The 23425-nt window shown below is 35.2% G+C and overlaps 1 protein-coding gene across 5 annotated transcripts in view; it reads left to right on the top strand.

The window, feature by feature from the left end:
* Nucleotides 1–23425, top strand: part of LOC105202659 (protein FAM13A) — a 56498-nt gene that overhangs the window by 12641 nt on the left and 20432 nt on the right. For 3 of the 5 annotated variants that reach the window (XM_026136197.2, XM_026136198.2, XM_026136200.2), the window contains exons 2-5: nucleotides 1683–2540; nucleotides 5618–5755; nucleotides 7335–7774; nucleotides 8151–8394. In XM_026136197.2, the coding sequence (XP_025991982.1) occupies nucleotides 5709–5755; nucleotides 7335–7774; nucleotides 8151–8394 (731 nt within the window). In that variant the 5' untranslated portion in view covers nucleotides 1683–2540; nucleotides 5618–5708. The remainder of the gene's footprint in view (nucleotides 1–1682; nucleotides 2541–5617; nucleotides 5756–7334; nucleotides 7775–8150; nucleotides 8395–23425) is intronic. The other 2 variants (XM_026136202.2, XM_026136199.2) reach the window with 2 other exon arrangements.

Raw genomic sequence — 23425 nt, 5'->3', positions numbered from 1 at the left:
AAAAAATTATTTGTAACTTAGGTTAAATAAAATATTGTAAGAGAATTACAGTATAAATATAAAAGTCTTTTTCATGAAACTTATTACTTCATCCATATTGAACTAAAATATGTCAAATTAAGATTAAATCGCAGGACTCGCGCTGTGTTTCATTACACTTGCAGAAGTTAATGTCTTTAAGATTGCACATAGTTGTTATCAGCCTGCAATAACGAGTATTGCAAATGAGCAATGATGAATATTAATTAAATTAAATTCGAGTACCGCGGGCGTTAATTAATTCATAAGCTGTCGCTCATTGTACTGAAAAGCTTGATAGCCGCGATTAATTACACACTCTTCTGCTGCAAAATGCATTAACATCGACTCCTCGGCATGTCTCTACAAAAATCGACAATGTTCATGATTGTCACTTTATAAAATAATAAAATGATAAATCAATGTAAATTCGACAGAAGCTTTATTTATCTAAAGATCTCCCACATGTAAATGTTTGACTTTTTTACCATCGGATTAATTAAAATGCAGATTTATACGCAAATGATCTGTTTGAGCATCTTGCGTTACAAAAAACCTATTTGCAGAAATCGTTGCGCTGCGTTTTTCAATTTACTTCTCAATCACGATATATATTTTTCAAACACGATCGTAGTCCACAGAGACTGGACATGCTAAACGAATCAACAAGCGTAATTAAATTGGACCGTGTTACGCGGTCGGTACAGGATTAGGTGCAATCTTACGGCTTCCACTACGCTACGAAGTACAAAAGAATCTATTTTTATTATTATAGCTGATAATCTCACACAACATGCAGCACAAGGAGAATACTTATAAAAAGTGGCAAATATTTTTTGTGACAGAATATATATGAGTTTGTTCCTTTATATCAAATAATTTTTTTTATTTAGAAACCGATATCGACCTGTAAAAGAAAAATTGTTCGATGAAACATTGCAATATGTGAATTGTTTCTTGTAAAAGTATTAATTTTTATTTACAAGTTAATGACCTATTATGCTTGTCAAATAATATATGCATATTGCAATTATGCATGTGTTATATATCGAGCACGTAAAAATAGCGCGATAACCTTATATATAGATATAAATCATTTTAAATATAATATCACGCGTCAAGAGCTATTATTATAGCCCGTTATATTATAATTAATACTAAACGTGTTAATATCAAGCTGACATATAGCGGAAAGGGTTAAATTGATATTGGACCAAAAATCAAATTAAGTCGAGCACAGAAATTCTTAGGCGAATAGAATCGGAGTCTAAAGGACATTTTATTTTCCATATTAAATACAAACATTCTTTATTTTAAGTATTTAGATTTATGTATTCCAAAATACATTTTAAGACAAAGAAACGCTGTTTATACAGAAAAAAAATTAGTATCAAATTATTGTTTTGTATATAACCAGGAATATTAAATCTTTTCGAAAGAAATTTATGATCTTAAACAGACGTAATTTACTCATATGAAGCAATTTTGTTTCTTCATGTAAGCAAATTATTTCTGTTCAAGATTATCAAATTACTCGATTATCATTGGTTTTATTGATTTGATACAAATTTTTTTTCTGTTTATGGACGGATACATTGATGTTATAAGTATCTCTTTCGCAGTTAGCGGCGAATGTAAAAGAATTTGGTGTTTTCTGTTTTCAGAGTGCAGCGGGTGCAGTAAGCGCCCGAGCAGGAGATCCGTAGACCATGCCAGGGCCAGGGGCGGAGTGGTGACCTAGACCTCATCCCGGCTCCGACCCTCGATGCTTACGCTACGGCTGGTGTCGACTCACTTCCTGAAGCAGCCATAGGCAGTGCCCTTTGCCTTAGAGAAAGGGCTCGATGCGATGTGCCGTGATAGGGACATGAACCCAGAACTACTAGTCGAGTCGCACGATCTCCGCTCAACGGCGTCGCCGTCGCCGTCGTCGTAAATAATAACAAATAAAATAATAATAATAAAACGAAGAAAAAAGCGTACACGGTCGTTCGAAATTTTCACGCGCACGCAAGAAGGACTTTTTCTTCTTCTTCGACGGCCCTTCTATCTCTCTCTCTCTTTCTCTCTCTCTCTGTACTGCGAGAGTACTCTCTCGCGCATATACATATATACATATATATATATTACACATATACACACCACACTTAGCCCCCACGAGTCGTTCCTTGCCCTTCCAACCACGAAGACAAACAAGAGGGCGACTTCTCTTTTCATATTATTCCGAGATAAATTAAAATCCCGAGACGTACGGAACGGGCTATTCTGTCAAGCGAGGAAGTGTGTATATACGCGATCTCGCGTTCGGTACTCGCGGTATTCGACATATAAATCCGTGATCCCAGCCGCCGGAACTGGCCGGATTGACGGTGCACGATCAGAACACGGAAGAGACGACGTTATCAGTACGTATTCACGGCAAATCCAGACGGCGGGAAGAAAGAAGGGAGGAGCAGGACGAGGCACCTGCCACGCTGAGCTCAGTGTACTTCAACCTGTGGAGGGTCGCGAGAGAGTGCATTGTAAGTGTTTCTCTTTAACATTTTCCATTAACTTGCATGCTTGATAAAAGCGACATGAATTATGAACAATTATTATATAATCATTAATTAGTAATTTTAATTAGCTGCTTATTAACCAATGAAGCGAATGCAATTTTAGTCATATTAAATCCGCAAAGCTCTTAATCTCATTTTGCGATTAATCTTACTACTAATTTATTGAATCTATTGAAACATTAAAAATGTTATACTTATTTGAAATATAACGTAAAACGATGCGAAACTAATGTTAGATTTTATTTGTTCTCTTTTTCACTTTTTTGAAGATGTTTAATGATATTTGACGTAACTAAACTATGATAACTCATAATTGTACAAAGAGTTACTTAATGACAGTTGTTTGAGAGAAACATTTTTTTATTAATTATAATAATTTAATTAAATCTCTTACAATCTCTCTGGAGACATAGTAAAATAGAAGTAAACCAAAATCTTTTTATCAAAGGACTCTATATAAGGGCAATGGTTCTTTAATGGCAAACATCCAAAACGTGTGTCGCGAGTCAAATACGATACTATGCAGTAATTTTTCAATTTGCGTCACAATTTTGGCATATAGGCGATTAATGGATTAAAAGCCGCACATTTATGTCGCGCGCACGCAGACAGGAGTCACGACGCATTTGACCCCTCGATTACGTAATTGCGAAATTTTGGCACAGTTTTGGTGCGCGTGCATGAGTAATTGCGGTGTTTGTGTACAATTTTCTCGTCTGGCATCATTAGCAATCATTAACCGCCTCGTAATCACCCTTCGAAACTGCGCACCTTCCTCTCACGCAAAAGGAGATGGTAAGGTAAATTGATCGACCGCACTATCGGTTATCGGTGCAACGGTCGGCGAGTTATTTTTGATAATATACTTTGTGTATTCACGCTGGATGAAACTTACGTCGCAGAAAAATTATCCGCTCGAGAGAGCTGGTGATTGTCAAGGACTTGTCCGCTTTCGATGAATCTCTTTTGACTTTGCAAACTGAAGTATACGCTCCGAAGCAATTATCGCGTTATAAATAACTTGCAATAATAATTAAATTAAAATAGAACATCTTAAATAAGGGGTTATAGCAAATCAAAAGAATATAGGATATTTTTCAATATCGTGTAAAACTTTTATTTAAAGAGATAAATAAATAATGCATTTTTATTTTGAAAATGTGTATTTTTATTAATAAAGGGAAGATATAAAATCAGAATAAATATTAAAATAAATAAATAATAATAACGTTCTCTCTAAATAAACGTGCGTATCTACATGGTAGCCACGATTCTGTCTCGATAAAGATGAAATTAAATCTCAATTTGAAATTGAAAATAAGCAATTTTTTTACACTGATCATTTCCAGATCACAGAAGAAATCTTTTTAAATATTATTCGTAAAACAGCACACATTTGAATTTAAAAATTGCATTTTCTTAAAAAAATGTCTTCTTTTTATTACAACTTAAGAAAAAAAAAATTAAAATAAAAAATTGATCAGATAAATTATGTTTAAGTTATCGTGGCTACTGTTTTAAAAAATGTTTTTAAAAAAATGCATTTAAAATTGAAGACTGGTTACACATGTTCAAACCAGAGCGTGTGTAGTATTATAATTCAGATTAATCGAAATTGGTGTTGCGAATAAAAGTAATTATGTTGAAATATTTACAAAAGTATTGCTTTTTAATTGCACCTTCTGTATCCATAATTGCTCGATTTAATTAATTAATATTAATAACGCTATTATACGAAACAGTCACAAATTATTATTTAGTAAATAATTCTATTTACACTTATTCTTCTTCGAAATCTCTTTTTATAAAGTAATCGCTTTTTTTATTTCATTGTTGGATTTTTAATTTTAGTTAAAGAGCAATTTTTTGGTGTGCACGTAATTATTTTTAAAGCGGCACACATACATATGTTTGCACGCTTGCCTATCAGAACATGTAGAAACAAAACTGCACTGCAATTATTGCAAATATAGTACATACGTTCCGGTTGATTTGACAGAACTTGAATGTGTGTAGCTTAACAGTATTTATTCAATGTAATTTTGCTTCTTACTTTTTTTAACTAATTATATATATTCCAGAATATATATATTCCAGAATAATAACATATTATTTACCTATCTCTTTAAAGTTTTACAGTTTTACAGTTTTGTTGTGAAGAATATTGAAAATTTTTCGATTTGTTAAGGATCTTATAACTATTTGAAGGCCTTTTTTTTTTTTTTTTTACAACAAGTGGGGATATTGCGTTTGAAAAAAGATAAGCTAATTGAAGAATGAATAATATTTGTTACGGAAATGTTACGTTACAGGCGGGATAGTCGAAGTGTCCTCTTATTTTTATCATAATAAAGGATGTTGACGGAGGAGCGAGGACGACGACATTTACGGTTCATCGATCTATTCGAGCGGAGCTTTTCCTGTGTTATGAATGCGCATTTCTCGTCACGCGTCGCTCATCGATCGCGTACTTGCGAAAATATTGAAATTACCCCCGCGATTGTTCCGCCAATGTCGTACACTGACGTGCTGTGTTCCTCAGCACGATCGTGCAAATGACACGGTAGTTACCTCGCGTTAGGTCGATAGAAGCCTCCAATCTTCCGTCCGAAAAGGGATCAGGGATAACTTATCCATTATTTTTGCGGTTTGCTTGTACTTCTCAAAAATATTTGTTTTATTTTAAGTTTATATTCGCAAAAAGATTTATATTTATTTATATTTATATTTTGCATTTTTCAATGTGTCACGAAAGATAAATGTCGAATTTTCTGAAACGTCACGTTATTCAGTGAATTTTCTAAGTAAAATTAGCTTTTACTATTACGTAAAATATTCTCTTCATAACGTGTACAATAACTTTTTTATTTACAAAATTTTCCATCCAAAGTTTCTTTTCTGATTCAATCGCGATACGAACCGCGATCGGAGACTTTACTCGGACACAAGAATGATAGTGAATAACGAATTTTTCATTGGCCGTTGTTTTCTATGCCGTTGCATATCGTGCGATTTACAAGTTTGCTTATTGCTTTTGCTAGTGCGGCAGCAGGTCGCGGCGCAGACAAAGTGGGATGAGACGCCCTCAGCAAGAACATCTCCATCATCATCACCACCATCATCATCACCATCATGGATCCTCAACAAGTCCCACGTGCTCTCGTCAAACGCATGATAAGGTAGGTACTCTTAACGGCATTTACTGCAATTTTATCTATAATGCGAAGTATCACAATTTTACGTTCCGATATTTTGTTGCAATTATTAGTCGCTTTGATTATATCTCATGTATCTAAAAGATGTTACACTGAGAAAAAGAACTTGTTGAAAAACTAAAATACTTAGTCCAATACGTTCAAATAAATATGAAGTTGATTCAACAATTATTTAGTTGCACAAAAAGAGGTATAGCCACCCATTTGTGTCAACTATTAAAATTTTTTAATTAATTTTAAATATTTTTAAAATTTTTTAATTTCAAGAATTAACTAAACAAATATATTGAATTAAATATTTTAATTTTTCAAAAAAATTCTGTTCTTGAATGCCCAAGTGTATTTATTTATTTTTTTTTTTATTTTTTTTTATACAATAGAATACATTGCAAAATTGTACTTTTTTTAACGAGTAATAAATGACAGAATAATTTTTTACTTGATAAACTTGCGTGTTTTCGATCTTCAGGCTCTATTACGGTTTTTTACGTTTATTAATTTATTAGGATTAGAACTGCCGCGTGAAATTCGTACCAGCAACGGCTACTGCTGTCTTAATAAATACACAATGGCACATCGCAGTATTCGTTCTATATTGATGATACGGCTATAGAAACTTTCCGGTCTTTCTACCGCATTCAGCGAGAATGCAGTGTCTATATCTATTCGTTACTCTACTTTGTCGATACTCTGTCTTTTCAATAGTTAGCGGCCATTCGTCGCTTTCTCGTTCCTCGTCACTTTGCTAATCATTTATACGACCCTTACAAATGTCTCGTGAATGTCGGAAATATCAATTATCTCGCTCGATACTCGACTAAAGCGTGCAGAGTGGATTGTACATTAAACGAGTTAAAAAAGATAAATATGGAGACAAAAATTATCAGAGTTTTCAAATTTTATATAGATGGACCAAAAAAAATTAATAATTGATTTAATACTCAACTCTAATGAAGTATTTAATTATTAAATATTATATAATTATATATACACTGAGAGAAACGTTCCTAAATTTTAATAAATGTTTATTCGAATAGTACTAATTAAATATTATATTTACTTACGGTATATAAATATTTACGCTGTAAGAAAAAATAATACTTAAATTAGTGATTATTGTACTAAATAAATATATATTTACATTTAATAAATATTTTATTTATACTATTCGATTAAATATTTATTAAAGTTTAATAATTCTTCTCTCAATGAATATACTATAAATAATGTGAAATATAATTATATTAAGTAATAATTATTTAATGATATTACACACTTAACGAATAATCTAAAATAACAAATAGGAACATCATACTTACCCTTTTTTGTATGTTATATATTTTTACTAATTTTGCAATTTACTTTCGAGAAAGCTTTTTCTTTACGGAACGTTCTACATACCGATAATACATATTTTACTTGTAAGGCTATTATAGAACTGTATTGCAATTGTTTTCGGAATATCATTCGTATATAATTCGCATATTTTGCTGCTGCGGAAAGAAAATAAAATAGATGTCGAATGTATACTTTTTGACTACAGTACTCGAAAATGCGCAAGGCCTAGGCGGCCTAACACATCCGCGTCGCTCGCGTTTCAGGACGAGTCTCGTCTCGCTCGCGTGAAGCGTGTCCTGGCAGGTTCGCTGTTGGGCCGCGGTGCTGGCTCCAGCAGGATCTTCGGCACCCGGCTGGAGCTGGTCGAGTCGTATCTCGACACGGGTGTACCGTACGTGGTGCACCGGCTATGCAGCTACATCGAGGTACACGGCTTCCAGAGCGCGGCGGTGTTCCGCCTGTCAGGCGGCAGTCCCCGGCTGGCGGAGCGGCTGAGGGCGGCCTTCGAGCGACGGGGTGATGCCGATCTGGAGGCAGCCGGGTGTCCGCCGACCGCCGCGACCCTCCTCCGTCAATATCTGAAGGAATTGCCGCAGCCGGTCGTACCATCCACCGTCGTCAGCAGACTCCTTAACGCTCACACTCGTAAGAGAATCCTCGTAATCCTCTATCAGTTTCTCAAAATAAATAAATAATAGGATTTCATCAGAGAACGAGATGCGTCCGAGATGTCTCAAATATAATCTCAGCTTAAAAAATTTTTATTTCTATTTTAAAATTTTAATTATGGAATTTTAATATGGAATATATTTTAGATTTTAGAGCGTTAGAGAGAAACTGCTACACAGTAGAAAATATTTTGTATTTATGTTGAAATTTTTGTATTAAATTTTTAACATATCCGAGTGTTAATTTAACATAATTATGTTGTTTCGACATTTTGTAATAAATTAATGTGACTGGAATTTGGGGATTGACGATAAATTCCAGATAAATTCTATAAAAATCTGTCTGTCGGCAGAAGACTATTCGAACGATCACGACTCGTGGATCACCTCGACGAAGGAGCTGCTGTCGACGCTGCCGTCCTCGCATTATCGTCTGCTCGGCTACCTGGCGATCTACCTTAGCCGATACGAGGCGCAACACGGACGGAGCGCCGGAGTCTGCGGTGTTTTCGCTCCCGTTATCCTGCCCCACGTGCCGCCCGCGACCACCCTCCTGCGGGACATCCTGGCCGAGGCGCTGGTGCTGTTTCCCGACTGGTGAGTGACATTAAAATGATTCTCTTAATATAGCGGCTCGAAAAGTCTCGTAAAATAAACGTAGGAAACTCACGCGAGGAATTTACGTAATTCACCGACGGCGGAAACGAGCGTGTCTATTCTGCTTCATTCATTTGCATTTTCTATTTTAGAGCCATTAGACTGCACACGAAATGTTCCACAAACGTGAAAAGATGGAACATTTCGAGAAAGTAATTTTCAGCACGTTATACACTGTGATAAAAATAAAACAAAAACAATCGAAATTTTTGTAACATCTTAGTGAAGAATACGATTTGATTGCAATTAAAAATTGTTAACAAATCAGAAAAAAATATAAACGTCAATTCGAAAATGGCATCTTTTTTTGTAAAACATTATTTTTCCACTAAACTTTTAACTTTTGAAAGACTGTTGAAAAAATTTCGTATCGACGCGAAAAAGGATATTGAAGAATAGTGTGTCAATTTTTGCACGAGGAAAGTTTATGCAAACTTAAATGTTTATTTCGCGTCGTCAAATTCACGGGTAATTTCGCGAGCGTTCTCGAAGTCATGAAAAAAACATTGTTAGCATGAAATATTCATGATAAATTACGGCTTAACTATGCCCGCATGCTTAATGGCCGTTCATGCACCGTCGGACAACGTGCTGACCAATCTCCTTCGGTCGATCGTTCGTGGCTCTTTTTTTTGTTTATTTGTTTGCGAATAAAACAAAGTGACTTATTAACGCGAGATCACGCATGGCTTTTTATCTACGCGATAAAAGGCGAAAAGATTAAACTGTCAGATTATAAAAGCGGGTTATATGTCGAAATATAACAATGAGGTATATCAATCATACGTTTCTCATCGCACAGAGTTCATGTTCAGATATCAGCACATTCGCTGATAAAATAAATATTTTTTGTTCTCGTAGTTTCCACGTAATGCTCAAAAAAAAAAAACGAAATATTTGAATATCTGTTACACAAAATATAACAAAATCGAGCTTGTAATTTCATACACACGCATGTACAATGACTTTGAAAATTTTTATTCAGTTCTTGAGTTTAAGCACTTTTCACGCGAATTAAAATGAGTCTCGATGACAAACGATAAAATAAAATTTGAGATAAATTTATTATAATACGTAGAGGTGCTCTTTATAATTCTCTGGTATTTTTTCAACGAGAGTCACCGCGATTTACTCAGTTACCCAACATTCAACAGAGTCGAATAAATCGGCCAAAGTACAATGACTCTGTTTACTTATCTGAAAATCCGATCTGGTCACCGCGTCGTGTATTAACTGCGCCGTGAATTACGCAAGAGTAATGTATTTGAATGCGCCGGACGGTCTCTGTTGCAAGATAAATTATAAAGCACGCTCTGCGAAAAGCGCGGCGCAACCACGTCGAGCTTGTACTCGCATAACTCGCCTATAACGTTCGCGCTTCGAGTTCATCTCGTCTCGTCTCGTCTCGTCTCATCTCGTCTCGTCTCGTTTCACGATATCGCTCATATTTCCAACGGTTATCCTCCACTGTCGGCCGACGGATCTGTATTAACTCGATAAACTGTTCTTCTCCTCAAAATCACAAACGAAGTAGAATTTCCGCGAACGACTGCACCTCGACAGCCGGCCGTCTAATTGGACTCTTCTACTTATACTCGAGAAAATCTCGGTGGCCCGACTGTGAGGGCCGACAGCCAGATATTATTTTCTAACCCGCAGGGCAGTCTCTGCCCGTTTCTTCACTGTAATTGTATCTCGACCGCTTGAACAAGTCTCGATGAAGAGATCGAGTGCCCTTGCAATTTCCTCTTTTTTTTCGAATTTTGTTTAATCAACGTGTTTACATTTTTTTTTATTTATCTTAATATAATCTCAATACAATTTAATCACAATTGATCTTGCATAATGAAGAGAAATGTATCCATTCTTAATCCGCAGACGCGAATTAAGGGGAAGAAAAATCGATGTTCTCCGATTAAACTGAAGCTTATACATTGATGCATTATTTTTTTCTAAAGATACATTTCTCTTCATTATGCGATGATTAATGGTGATTAAAGTATATTGAGATTGTATGAAGATAAATAAAAAATAAATATACAAACACGTAGATTGAATAAATTTAAACGATATCACGCGCTGTGCCTTGTACTTTTATTGGATCGATAGATTCGATTCGATTCCTGCGCACGTACGACGTATCGCGAGAGCTTTTTGCTCCGTGTTTCTCGCGTGCATATGAAGGGCTTTTCTTCCGGTTCCATGTACAAACGGGTACGGTTTCATCGCGCGTAAAAGCTACCGAGCTAACGCAAAAAGCATGTTAAGCGGTATCGATAATTCGGATCATGCGAAAAGCGGAAGATCGGATGGGCGTCCAAGCCTTTGCGCATTCGAAATTATTATTTATATCTAGAACTCCAATGCCTCCGGTATCCAATTTCTTCTTTTACTCGTGACTGATTAACGGTCTGCAAAAACTAATGACTCGACGAAATGGAAATAAAAACAAAAACAGATATGTAAATAAATAACATAGTGAACGTAGGTAAAAATGCGTGGGCACGCAACACATACATTTTTTTAATATTTGTTTTTTTTTTAACTGTTAATATTAAAATACTGACTAACGGTATCAAAATTCCCCGTCGTTTCAATGAAACGTATCACGGGTTTCACTTGAATTCGACGCACATGTTATTTTGGAGAAAAAAAAATGCATATCCTGTATCAATATAGCCCAAGCTCCAGTAATTTTTTGCGTCCATTTGTTTTTTTTTTTTTTTGCGCGCGAAGATTAGCTTTTAATAAGTGAAGAAATCACGGATATGTGTTCGCAAATTGCTGGCGTCGGATTGCAGGCGTAGGCGAGAATATCTGCGACCTTTCACGCTTAATTCCATCGTTACGCCACGTCATTGAGACGTTTGGAACATGCTCGGCCGTCTAATAAAAATTTGCGCGGTCCTTGGCCTTGTCGCGAAATTGCGCGCCATTGACGCGCGCGTACTTGAATCCGCGCTCGGTACACTTCCTCTCCTCCCACGCAGCAGCGTGTTTTCTAAGAACGTATCATTTCTTACCATACCTATTAATTCAAAAATAACTACGCTCCGGCTGCAAAAGACTGTGTCTTTTTAGTATACGTTTTACTGCGTTTCTTTAAAAAAAACACTTTTACTTCGCGGCAACAAGGTCGCTGCTATTCGCAATTTAAATGTGTTTCGAAGACTGCCATTGAAAATTAACGGAAGTACATGCATGATAATTAATTTTTGATACATTTACTAGATATAACATCGTAATGGTTCCATTATTGATATAATTGGCAATTATTGATTTTTAATTGCAATTAAGGAATTTATCATTATTTGGTATTTGATATTTATATAATAATAATTATTATTTATTTATTATATAATTTATCGGAAAATCTTAAGAAATTTTTTTATATAAACTTTTAGATACAGAGTTGTTAAACTTTTTTAACTTCAATAACTTTCATAATTCCGATAAAAGATATTAAGTAGTTTTTTTTTCTCGATATATACAGAATTCATTTTTTTGCGTATCTTGCTAAAAATATCGAGAGCAATGTAAGAAATTACTTGTTGCTCATTAATAAGCTTCTATGCAAAAAAAAATTCTTAAAATAAAGAGACGTTTCGAGCGGTTTAATATCGTGGTTGAGTTGTAGTAGTTGCGTTTCATAACTCTAATGTCGATCCTTTGACCGAACGCCTTCGTCTATCTTCTTAGTTCCAATTAATATTTTATCTCATTATTGGTACTTGGAAGACTTCCGTCTTGTTAAAGTAGATATAAAATTTTATAAAACACGAAAGCACAGATATAAAAAATTTTAGAAAAATTTATATATAAATAAAATATCCTAATTTGGATTAAATGAACAGAGAGTTTAATTATGAGAGGGATTATAATTAATAACATAAAATGGAGTTATATGTAAAATTATATCTTGCACCGTCGCACACATTTTCTTTCCCGCCCGACTTTCATAAAAAATTGTAACCGGTTTTTATTAACTAAGTAACTTGCAAGATTGATAATGGTATTCAGCTTCTTGTGCGTTTAAAACGCCTCATTTAGAATCCCTCATAGTTAGGTGAAACTACAAGAGAGTGATTAATCTTAGTTCGTAAAATATCTAAGCGTGTCGCGCGCGACAGAAAAAAGATCGCCGCTTTACCCACATGAACGACACGATGGTCGCTAAAGCGTGATGTGATAATAAATGTTTTTAAGAGAGGACGGTGCTCCTTCCCCCGGGAAAAAAATCAGCGTCCGAGATTGATTGCGCATCGCGATCTCACGAGATTGGCCAACTATACGTGTGCGTTACAAGTTAGACTGTGATACGCAAATGGAACAATTTATCATAATCGTTTTATTCAAGGAATTGATCACGTTTTGAGGGCAATGAGCTCTACTAACGACTCAAGGAATTTTTTAAACAACTAACTATTATAGATATCGGTGTATTATAGTAAACTTTATTGTGTAGTTGTTAATCTTATTTATGATTATATATATATATATATAAAATTAAGTAGAATTTAGATCTATAATATACGTACATAAGTTTTGAATTTTACTTAAGAATTCTTTTGTACAAATACATATTAATGCATTAAAAAAGATTACAATTAAATTACAATTACAAAGAGTAGATTTTTTAGAGAAACAGTTTATAAAACTGTTTCATATCATACAAGTATCGGCAGGCAACAAGTCATTAAATTTTATGATATATATTAAATCTGTTAATATTATAGGACGATGGATGGAAACTAACGTCAGCATTTAATCATTTCTATGTTCGATAAAAGGATTATAAAAGGCCTATAAGTGGCTGGATTAATTTGCGTGTGAAAGATTTTGTTATGCACAGTCGCATGAATTAATCGCTCAAATCGATAAATTGAATAAATCGAGTAAGTTGATTTGTGACACGTTATTACCTATTTTCAAAATAATGAAAAAATTATTTTAAAAATTTACAAATTGTACTTGAAAGCGGTACAAAAATTTTGATTGATTTTTTATCTACATCAAAATTTATTTTATTTAAACGTAAAAATGTGCTTTAATAGTAATGTATAAATAACAATAAAAATGAAAGTTTTTTTCGATATAATTACTTTAAATATTCAAAATAATTTAAGATGATTTATTTAAAATTTTATTGCAATGCAGAAATTAATTATTTTGTAAATAAACAAAACTTATTTATTGGTTTACAGAATAACATAACAATTAAAATGATTATGCAAAAAAAATTGGGATTTATTTTTTTAAATTTTGGTATTATAACAACAAACAAAAATAAAAAGAAATGAAATAAATATATTTATAATATAAAAATATATTTAATAAAAATAAAATATTATAAACACAGCCTTTATATACATTTTAAATTTATTTAAAGTATAAATATTAATACATTTATAAAAATGGATGTAATCTTAAACAGAAAACTTTTATGCATCGCATTAACGACAACAAAATAAGAAGCGATGTGTTAATAATAAGCAAGCTGAATAAAAATTCTATTTAAAGACGTTAGTTGTTCGACGTGCGTCGCATCTCGCAACAGAGATAGTAGTGATAAAGCGAACTTGCTGGCAGCCAGGTTAGTCGTGTTGAGGTAGGGAAAGAGAGAAAGAGAGATATAAGATATTGCGCATTCTCGATCGATGGAGACCTCGTTTTGGGGTATTGGCTTAAGGTAATCAGTGTTATGCACGGTCATGCGTTTCCATAGATCTTACGTCATCGCCGCCGTTGACGCCGGGGACGAGCAGCGTCCATGAATAGTGCATCGTGTGCATGAATATTTCACGCTGCCTCTGCCATGTGCGTTTGGTCTCTGTCCAAAAATCTCTTCGACTGTTTCGGAAACGGTTGACGCGTTATATAAAGTTCCATGTTAATTAATGCAAGACTCGCGAGTGCATACGTAAAAAGCCGATCGGTGATATCATTCTGTTATCGCGTTTTATTTTAATTGTACTACATTACGCTTCGAAAAATTCGCTTTTTTTTATTGAAAGCGTTGAAAGGATTAAAAGCGAGCATACAGCATTCTAAAAGGGGCTATCAAAGGCACATAATATCAACAAAAAACTCTTTATGAATCTACCAAAATTCAACATTTTAGACGACGTTGAAAAATTTTCGAGAGAAAATATTTATGTCAGCGTTTTTAAAAAAATAAGATTTATATGCGTAGCGATACCGAGGGAATTTTATCACAATCGTTGTTTTAAAGCTTCGCGCAAACAAAACAGAAACTCAACACAGAAACACTAGTACAGCCGTAAACCGGTTGGAGCAGGTTTCTTCAATGAGAGACTCATCTGATAAAAAGTTTTTATCTGAATCGGTGGGAGCTTCTTCTCGAAATTTACCAGTTAATATATGCAAGTACAAGCAAAGCTTGTGGATATACTGTGAATATTCCATAGCCCGATGGACAGTTCCGTGTTCGCTTTATCTGTCTCAATCATTTGCTTTGAACGAGCTCCAAAACCGCCCTCCCTCTCACCCCCATTCGCATCTAATCGATACGCAATACGCATTGATTATGCGATGCAATATGAATACGCTTGTATCACGTGCGACAGTGAGGTGGAGAGAGAGAGAGAGAGAGAGAGAGAGAGACCAAATTTCTCAACGATAAAGTTAGTGCCGTTAATAAAGCTATGACAGAACAAAATGCGATTTTAATGAAAATTATGCATTTGTGAAACATTTTCTATTCTAAATAAGTTGGGTGACGTAAAATCTAAAGATTTATTTTAAGAATTATAACAATTTAATTTGCATTAATCACGAGTGAAAGGTTTCGTGTTCGCTTCAATTAAAAGTGATTGCAAAAGTTTTTAATAAAATATGTGCGGGACACCCAGGAGATATGATAAACATCGATCTCTCGGAGAAATTGCACTTCTGGGAATCCGTAGGTCATACGTAGTTCATTAACTAGGCCACTCCCGACTCGATTAATAAATTCAAGTCTGTCATTTTTAACTGATGTTGGACGACGCGTTTATCGATAGCGCGCGATGCAGTCGATGCAGTCGATGCAGATCGCATCATCGAACATCGCAATCGCACGTATATCGCTCGCAACGGAAGGCGTACAATTATTCCGTTCACGTGTTGCCCAAGTGGCCTCCTATTTCCTAATGTTATTGTCCCTGGCATGCCGTTTGGATCTAAAAATAGTAACAACTTGTTCAATCTCAATTTGGCAAATAGTATAAAAGAATATCTCTCGTGTATCTCTTAAGAGAAGGGGGCTTCGATAATTTATTCGACAGGCTGCATCATTGTAAAATATTTCTTTCGATTAATTCTCCTTTGCGTAGGTTTTTTCCTCTCATTACAAAGTTAAAAAACAGAGACGTAAAAAAATATTTTTGCATAAAGAATCTAATCGCGTGTATTCGTTTTTGACGTGAGTGTAAAATATATAGCAGAAAAAGTAATATATTTTATGTTAATGTAATACACGTGTTACCTTCTTTATCATTATTTTAAAAATATATGTATATATGTATATGTGTGTGTATCGTCAAATTGAATTTATTGACTTGAGTTCTCTCGATATTTCGCTCGTAAGCAAATTAATTATGAAAAAGATTTGATAATAAAAATAAGTTTAGAATATCGTACAAAAATTACAAATTAAAAATGTGATTCTCTGTACCGCTGTGTAACATGTAATAAACGTGTTACTTTTTTTGGCACTACTTTGAAAATAGATGTACAATATATTTAGAAAAATATATACATATTTTGTCACACTAAGCTTTATTAACTTAAATTCTCTCGACATTTCGTGCATAAGCAAATTAATCAAATTAAAATAGATTTGATAATAAATCTAAAATAAAAGTTCAAAATGTCACACAAAAAAGATCAGTACGTGAATCTTTAAATCGCTGTAAAACATAATCGGAATTAGTAAAAAAAAAGTCCATAAATATATTACATCCATAAATTCTTTAAAAGAAATATTTGATATCGCTTTGTTTTTAATCTTCCCCATTGCGTCATGCCATTATCGGGTTATCTAAAAATTCCTTGTAGTGAAATATAGAGAGCGGATTAAATTTTCATCCCGTTGGCGCAGTGCAGTCTAGATAAGAGTAGAATAGAATAAACATCACAACGAGACAACATCGCAACTCTTCGTTATTATGCGATAAGATAGCGAAAGAATTATGCGTGACTTCGACACATATTTTTGAATGAGTCGTGAGGTGATTTATCTTGAAGAATAAAGCGGAGAGTAAAAGCGCGCGCTGGATGTTTTTGCGCGTTGAAAATGCATCATCCTTCGACTTTAACGCGAGTTCGTTGTGCATTTAACGCATACGACGGTGAGGGTACGTCGCGGTCATCTCGTCCAAATAAAAGATGGCGATGAAAATCACTAACGGCCAAAATTGTCCGCGGGACTTGCGAGGCGTTTTATTTTGCGCGGGCGCGCGCACGAGCGTGTGAGCGGAACACGATGCACTCGGATTCCTCTCCGAGCTGATTCGATCAATAACAATGCCGCGACACATGATACACCAGGATCGAATGAAGCCGCCGATTAATCGGAAGCCACGGATCGATTAAGCGCACCGTCGATCCCGGAAATCGGAGTACGCACTCGTCGGTGGCACGCGATATCGCAAATTTTCCACGCGTTACTCGCGGCGATGGTCGATTAATTTAAAGCGGATGTTACGAACGCGGTTTGTTAATGTTGTAAAATTGCACGCGTAATGAACCACTGAGCCGGCCGAAATATATACTTTTGCCACTGCGAAACTTAAATGTCAAGCTGAATTAAAGTTGAAATCCCTGTGAAATGAAATTAAAACTGCGTCGCTTATTTTGCTACCCGTCGTTCTACAGTTCTTTTGATACGTTTTTCAAAAATAAATCAAAAAGGTATTCCGGGAAAGAATTGTCAAACAATAAAATGGGAATTTCCACACTTTAAATCCAATCTCTTTAAATTAATATGGAATGTTGAAAACAATAATTATTCGTTGAATGCTAAAGTGAAAAATATTGATAAAAGGGATCTCAACGTTGTATCGGCATGTGAAAGCTATTATTATCGGTAGCAATGCTGATAGCGCAGTTATTTATACAGAGCTATAACCCTGTAAAAAAAAATACGTTTATCTCTCGGCTTTTTTAAAATATTTTTCTTCCCTATCACAATATTGGAGTTGCTTCTGTTCGCGAAAAGTTCGTTGTACAGTTGCATGCGCCAGGAATTATCGAGATTTAGTTTTAATATATGCAAGTTGCAAAGCTGACAAGTATGATAAACAATTAATAAGCGCGTATCGAACGATAATAAGACGTGATGCTAATAAGGAATAGTTGTCGGTAGAAAGTTTTGCGAATTTTGCACAAACTTGCGAATCTAATAGCGGATCTAATCTAATTGTAAGTGCGTGCCTGAAAATTTAACGTTTATCGAGCTTACGTAATAGAATTGGACGAGCACCGCTAATAACAAAAATAAACTACGCTGCGTACCGTCTCTGTCAGTCCGTTCCAAATATTTTTTTTGTTCGAGAGCCTTTTGAGATTTCAAGAAAGATACTGGGCAAATCGTTGTTCTAACATATTTTAGATATGTGACGAAAGAAAGAAACGTTGATGTACTTTCTCGCGAAAAAATGTGAAAATTTCTACATTTAAACCGGCTAACGAATCGCGGACTGTACGACCTCGGTGTGGTGCTCTAGGATTTCTTTCGCATAGACAGAGAACTGCGCAGTTTTCCGTGGTTCAATGTGAGACGGGTCGACCGGAATCTCTCTCCCTCTCTCTCTCTCTCTCTCTCTTTCTCGCGCGCGCGACTCCGTGAATATGATCCTGGCAGCCGACCAGGACTTCATTTTAAGCATCGACGGTCTCCGGCCACATTCCACGCTGTAATTCCGTGGCGGCTTCGCCACAAAGGGGCGGCGTCTTCCTATTCGTCGCTATCGTGGTCAGGCATTCTCTTGAAGGTATTTTTTTACATTTTACCCTGTGCCATCCTCGCTTGACAATAATTTGTCTAGCGGAAAATCGACTAGTGACAGAGACGCGTTTAAAGTGCTCGATTACTGCCTTAAATTTGTGTAACTATAAAATTAGTTTTAGTTGGACAATCGCAGACGTTAGTAAAACATCCAAAGTTTTTATATTATTAAAAGAAACAGTAATATATTTAATCCGTCGTATAAAAATAAAGAAAAGGTTGAATTTTGGAGTAATTATTAATTAAAATGTTCAAGAAATTTGAATGCCAACACAATATACAGTGTTTTGGCTAAAAATATTAGGTATCTTATAATTTTTTAAATATTTTTAACAGGGAAGGTTTGAAACAGAAATTAAAATGTGTATTAGCGTTTGTTTTAAAAACTCTTTAAACTCGTCTATAATCCATCAGTAAAAAATATAAATTAATATCGATAAAAAGTTTTAGATAAACAAAAAAATATGGTGCCTAATAATTTTGTAATTTGGCTGTAAATATATAATATTTAGGAAACTTTGTTATTAATGTAATTTATTTTGGCATCGAAAAAGCCTCTAAGTTTTATTTGATAAATAGTAATTAGATATACGGTTATAAATAAAAATTTACGCATTTGTAACATTTATATAATATAATTTTAATTCGTGAATTTCGATGCTTAAATGGTTGCAAATAAAATTACATTTACACCGAGTAATTCTAAATGGCTGACCTTAAGTAAATATACGTCGTTCAAAGAGGAAGATTTAACGAGCTGTACTTATAAATTGTTAACGCAATACTGATATAAAAAGCTAATGCCAATCGCATAATGTCGAGCATCTTAACGTAGCTCGTAGGCGTGAATCCATCGGCCACTCACGATGGCCGTTGTGAATTAGATGATCGTGTAAACTCCGGTGGAAATAGCTCCTACGCTCCGGAAATAGAGCGTAGTTTGCAAGATCGAGACGCTGATTCTGTGTTGACACGAGTCGATAAGACGGCAACTGATACCGAGGGAAAATAAAGCGAGAGACACGCAGGCAGAGAGCTTGCCGGAGAAACCTTCACCTGAAACTGCTCCTTTCCGGTTTTGACGAGCCGTGTCACCTTGTTGTTGTGTGACGTGACGTTTTACGACACGCCTGTTTCTCCCTGTCTTTTTGTTCGCAGAACTCGAAATATCCGATTCTTACCGAATGTAGTGCAAATAAGACGCGCACGCGCGCGAAATGTTGACTGTAAAATTTTCACGGTTTCGCACATCCCTCGTTAACGGCTTCTCATTCGGAGGCTTCTCGAACGAAATTATTTTTACGAACGTCAAAAGTGGCATGAAAGATTATCGAGCGGTTAAAATTTTATTTACGTCACTTTTCACGCATATTCATGATTCAAGTCACTTTTCATACGTATTTTATGAGATTCGGTAGTATTTGGGTTTTTTTCTTCGCGAGTTTCAGTTTCTTTCTCGTATCTTCACATCTCTCGAAAACGCGCGTCCTCGAAACTCTCGTAACGTCCAGTATAAATATAACACGTTTGATGCTATAAATCATAAGAAAAACATAGAGATTCCATTAATTTAAAGAGAAATGAAATGTACAAGAAGTTTGGAAGTCTCGGGAGAATCAAAGAGGGAGAGCATGGTTTCGAGCATGGTTTTTGCCCAGTTCGCCTCGATTCGCCGTTGAATGACGAACGCGAGATAAATTAGCCTACAGAGGGGAGAAGAGAGGTATGATAAAGAGGAAGGGGGCGCGCGGATAAATCGCGCAGCACGATCGATTTGCCAACTCGCGAGGAAATTATGCGGAAGATTAATTCGCGTCTCTGATAAGGCAATACTTTTTCGGGAGAACGCGAACTAATGTTTTCAATACGCGACCCGAAACGCAAGGTTATCGCGCGGGATATATCACTGCCGCGGCATTAATTACATCATTCAGTACGCGGCATGTTTCGTGACTTATCGGACGGAGCGATAGCGCCTTTTTGTGTCCCGCGATCGTGGCCTAATCAGTCGTCCGTTAACTGACGTCGATATTTTCGAGGAAGTGCTCTGTACCTTTAAAATAGATTACGAGTCTAATTATAGTGACACTTGAACGACGGTCGTCGTTAATCCGCGAATTTTTACCAAGTCCAGCAGTCGGCCTCCTACGTCGACGATAATCTCGATAACTGTCTGGGGTAACATCTGCGAGTGACAGATGATAATAGACGAGAACAGGTGAGTTAATGATCGATCGATCGACGGAAACCCTTCCTGCCGGATTTGCTTCTTAACCACTTAACATTACGCGATTTAAGAACAGGATTAAAATTTGCGAATTTCTTCCCGATGAAACCTATAACAATTCCTCAATAAAATATTTTTTTATTTTCTTATGTGCTGTACATAATTACATGTTGCGCGTTACGTACCTTTACACGCTCGTTATATTCACAACTCGCGTGAGAGATTTCCGAGAGGTGGGAGCAGGAAGTTCCAAATCACGTCTTAAATTTGCAAACTGGTAGAGCGCCTTTCTTTGGCACAGCCTTGCTCGGCATATTTTTGAAACTAGATTCTTTTATATTCTTTATAAATTGTATCCTCCATGACCAAAGGTGATGCTTAGAGCGAACTTGAAATGAATTGTTACGTTATAACAGGTTTTAAAGCTATATTTTTATAACTCATTTTTATAACTCCATTTGCATCATCACCAATTTGGAATAGAGGCACAAATTATCAACCGAAAAAATTTCTTAGATAATAATTTTGATTAAAACAAAATATTTACAATTTCGATTGTCATCCCAAAACCAAAATTTCTCATTGTCCCTCGAGATTTGCGGTCAAAACCCATTCAGTTCGATCTCATTCAGCTCGAGTTTAAGCATGTGCGAAGGGTTACCGGGAAGCGTTATTGTCCTAAACGAGTTACATCGGCAGATAAATTAAGGAACTAGACCTGCTGGTCGAGTCCAGTCCTTCGTCCGTTCTTTTCTCGCATCCGTTCATCTCAGCTGCGCGTTCTCTTTTTCACGAACGAATGAATCACAATGCACCCATACGTACGCACTCTTGTCGACCTTGAATACGCGCCTACTCCCTGTTTATCCTGAATTGGATGATGATGTGTTTCGTGAAAGCAAAAAGTTCTCACCTTCGCACCCGGTCCGGCCATAGGAAAATTCCAATCGAATCGGTCGTGTGTATATACGTGGTGTCTCAAAATTATCGCTTTGATATTGTAAGACGGATTGTGAAAAAATATTGATATTGATATGCTACGGAAGTATTCGATGATAAAAGTTGAAATTGATTTTGATTTCGAGAATTAGAAACAGAAAATTTTATTTATTTATTTTTTTTATAAAAGTTTACAATGTTTCATTTTATTTTTAACTTTATGTATTGAGTTTAATTAATTTGTCGAGACTGACTTAATATCGGTAATATATATTTGATAGAGCATTTAAAAGATTGGATTTTACAATCTTTGAAATTTGCGACATTAAATTTATGACTCCGGACGAGTTGAATTAATCTTGGGACACTCTGTAGAATAATAGTATGTCTTGGAGCACATAAACGCGAGAATGTTAACGCAACGATTTCTCCATAAAGACTTTCGCAAATTGCAATACTTTAAAACACATAAATCAGTGCCTTTTGTTATACATTCTTGAATTAAGTTTACAGTTATTACACCCAGTAACGTCATATTAATCGTTATCTTGATTCGTACTTAACCGACTAGCAAGATATCTTTTATTATATTATACCTTATTCGATGTCAATGAACCGACTAACTCACAACTGGTATTTTGCTTCTGATAAATATCTACTCTAAGTCTCACTAAAGGCTGCTTTATTAATTTAACTATGCATAATTAAATGAAACAATAACGAAATTTTAAATTAAAACATTAAATTTTAAAAAATTCAGACGCATCAAAGGCCAAAGTTAAAAACCTGTTGTTTCTCTTTTTTTTTAAACAAGATTTTTTTTTCCCGTGAAGAACAGAAAATGATGAATCAGTTGGACATGAATGTTGTCTGTCGGCGGTATTCTTCCGTCATAGGCAGCGGTCCAAGAATGACGTAACGTTTCCTAGATAGATTTCATCGAACTTTAACCAAACCTGGCACGAGTGCTTAAAGGAAACATCTGCTTGGAAAAAGCGGTTTCGATACAAGATACGCGTCTGGTAATGTAAATAATGCAGCCATTCGGTGCATTTTTCCGAAAGAAACAGAAATTTGACTCAGAAATCAGGCAATAGAATTCGTAAATCTTGTTTATTTTTAAAGATGCAATTATACAAAAATAGTATATTTATATTTATTTGTAATAATTGCCATAACGTCTCTTTACGGAAAATTAGTACATTTATGGAAGATGTACAACTTTAATTATTATTATATTATATGACTGAAATTATAATTATTATGCTCTAAATTTAATATCTATTATAACATTTTTGTAAAAACATTTTAAAGTTACATAAATGAAAGATATAATAGATCTTAATTATCTTATTTCTTAATGTAAATTATTCCAAGCGCTTAACAAGAAAATCAACAGTGACTTGCGGAAATAGGGAGTAGACCGATTACGCTAATCACCTTATAACTTGCTTCTAAACGCTCCTAAGTTTGCTCGTAAGTTTTTATCACATTGATATAACTATGTCGCTTACGACGAAGCGGAATTTTCCCGCGGTCGTAATCGTAATTGTAATGGGATAGAAAAAAAAGTCAAAGGACTCGAAGAGATCCGGGAATGAAGTACCGGATCTGCGTACTCTATGTATTTTTTTCGACAGTGTCCACAATTAACACCTCACGGAGAAACGATTACGAGAAATGCGCATACGCAAATCGTACAATCATAACAAGAGTTTTTTTTTGTCATCCCGTTGTGGGTGTGCCAACTTCGAAACGTAGGATGAAAAAATAATTCGTTTTACGCCGTGTATTCG

This window comes from Solenopsis invicta, chromosome 12, assembly GCF_016802725.1.
Source record: "Solenopsis invicta isolate M01_SB chromosome 12, UNIL_Sinv_3.0, whole genome shotgun sequence".
Taxonomy (NCBI): Eukaryota; Metazoa; Arthropoda; class Insecta; order Hymenoptera; family Formicidae; genus Solenopsis; species Solenopsis invicta.
Note: the sequence above shows the minus strand (reverse complement) of the source record. Positions and strands in the feature narration are given on the sequence as shown.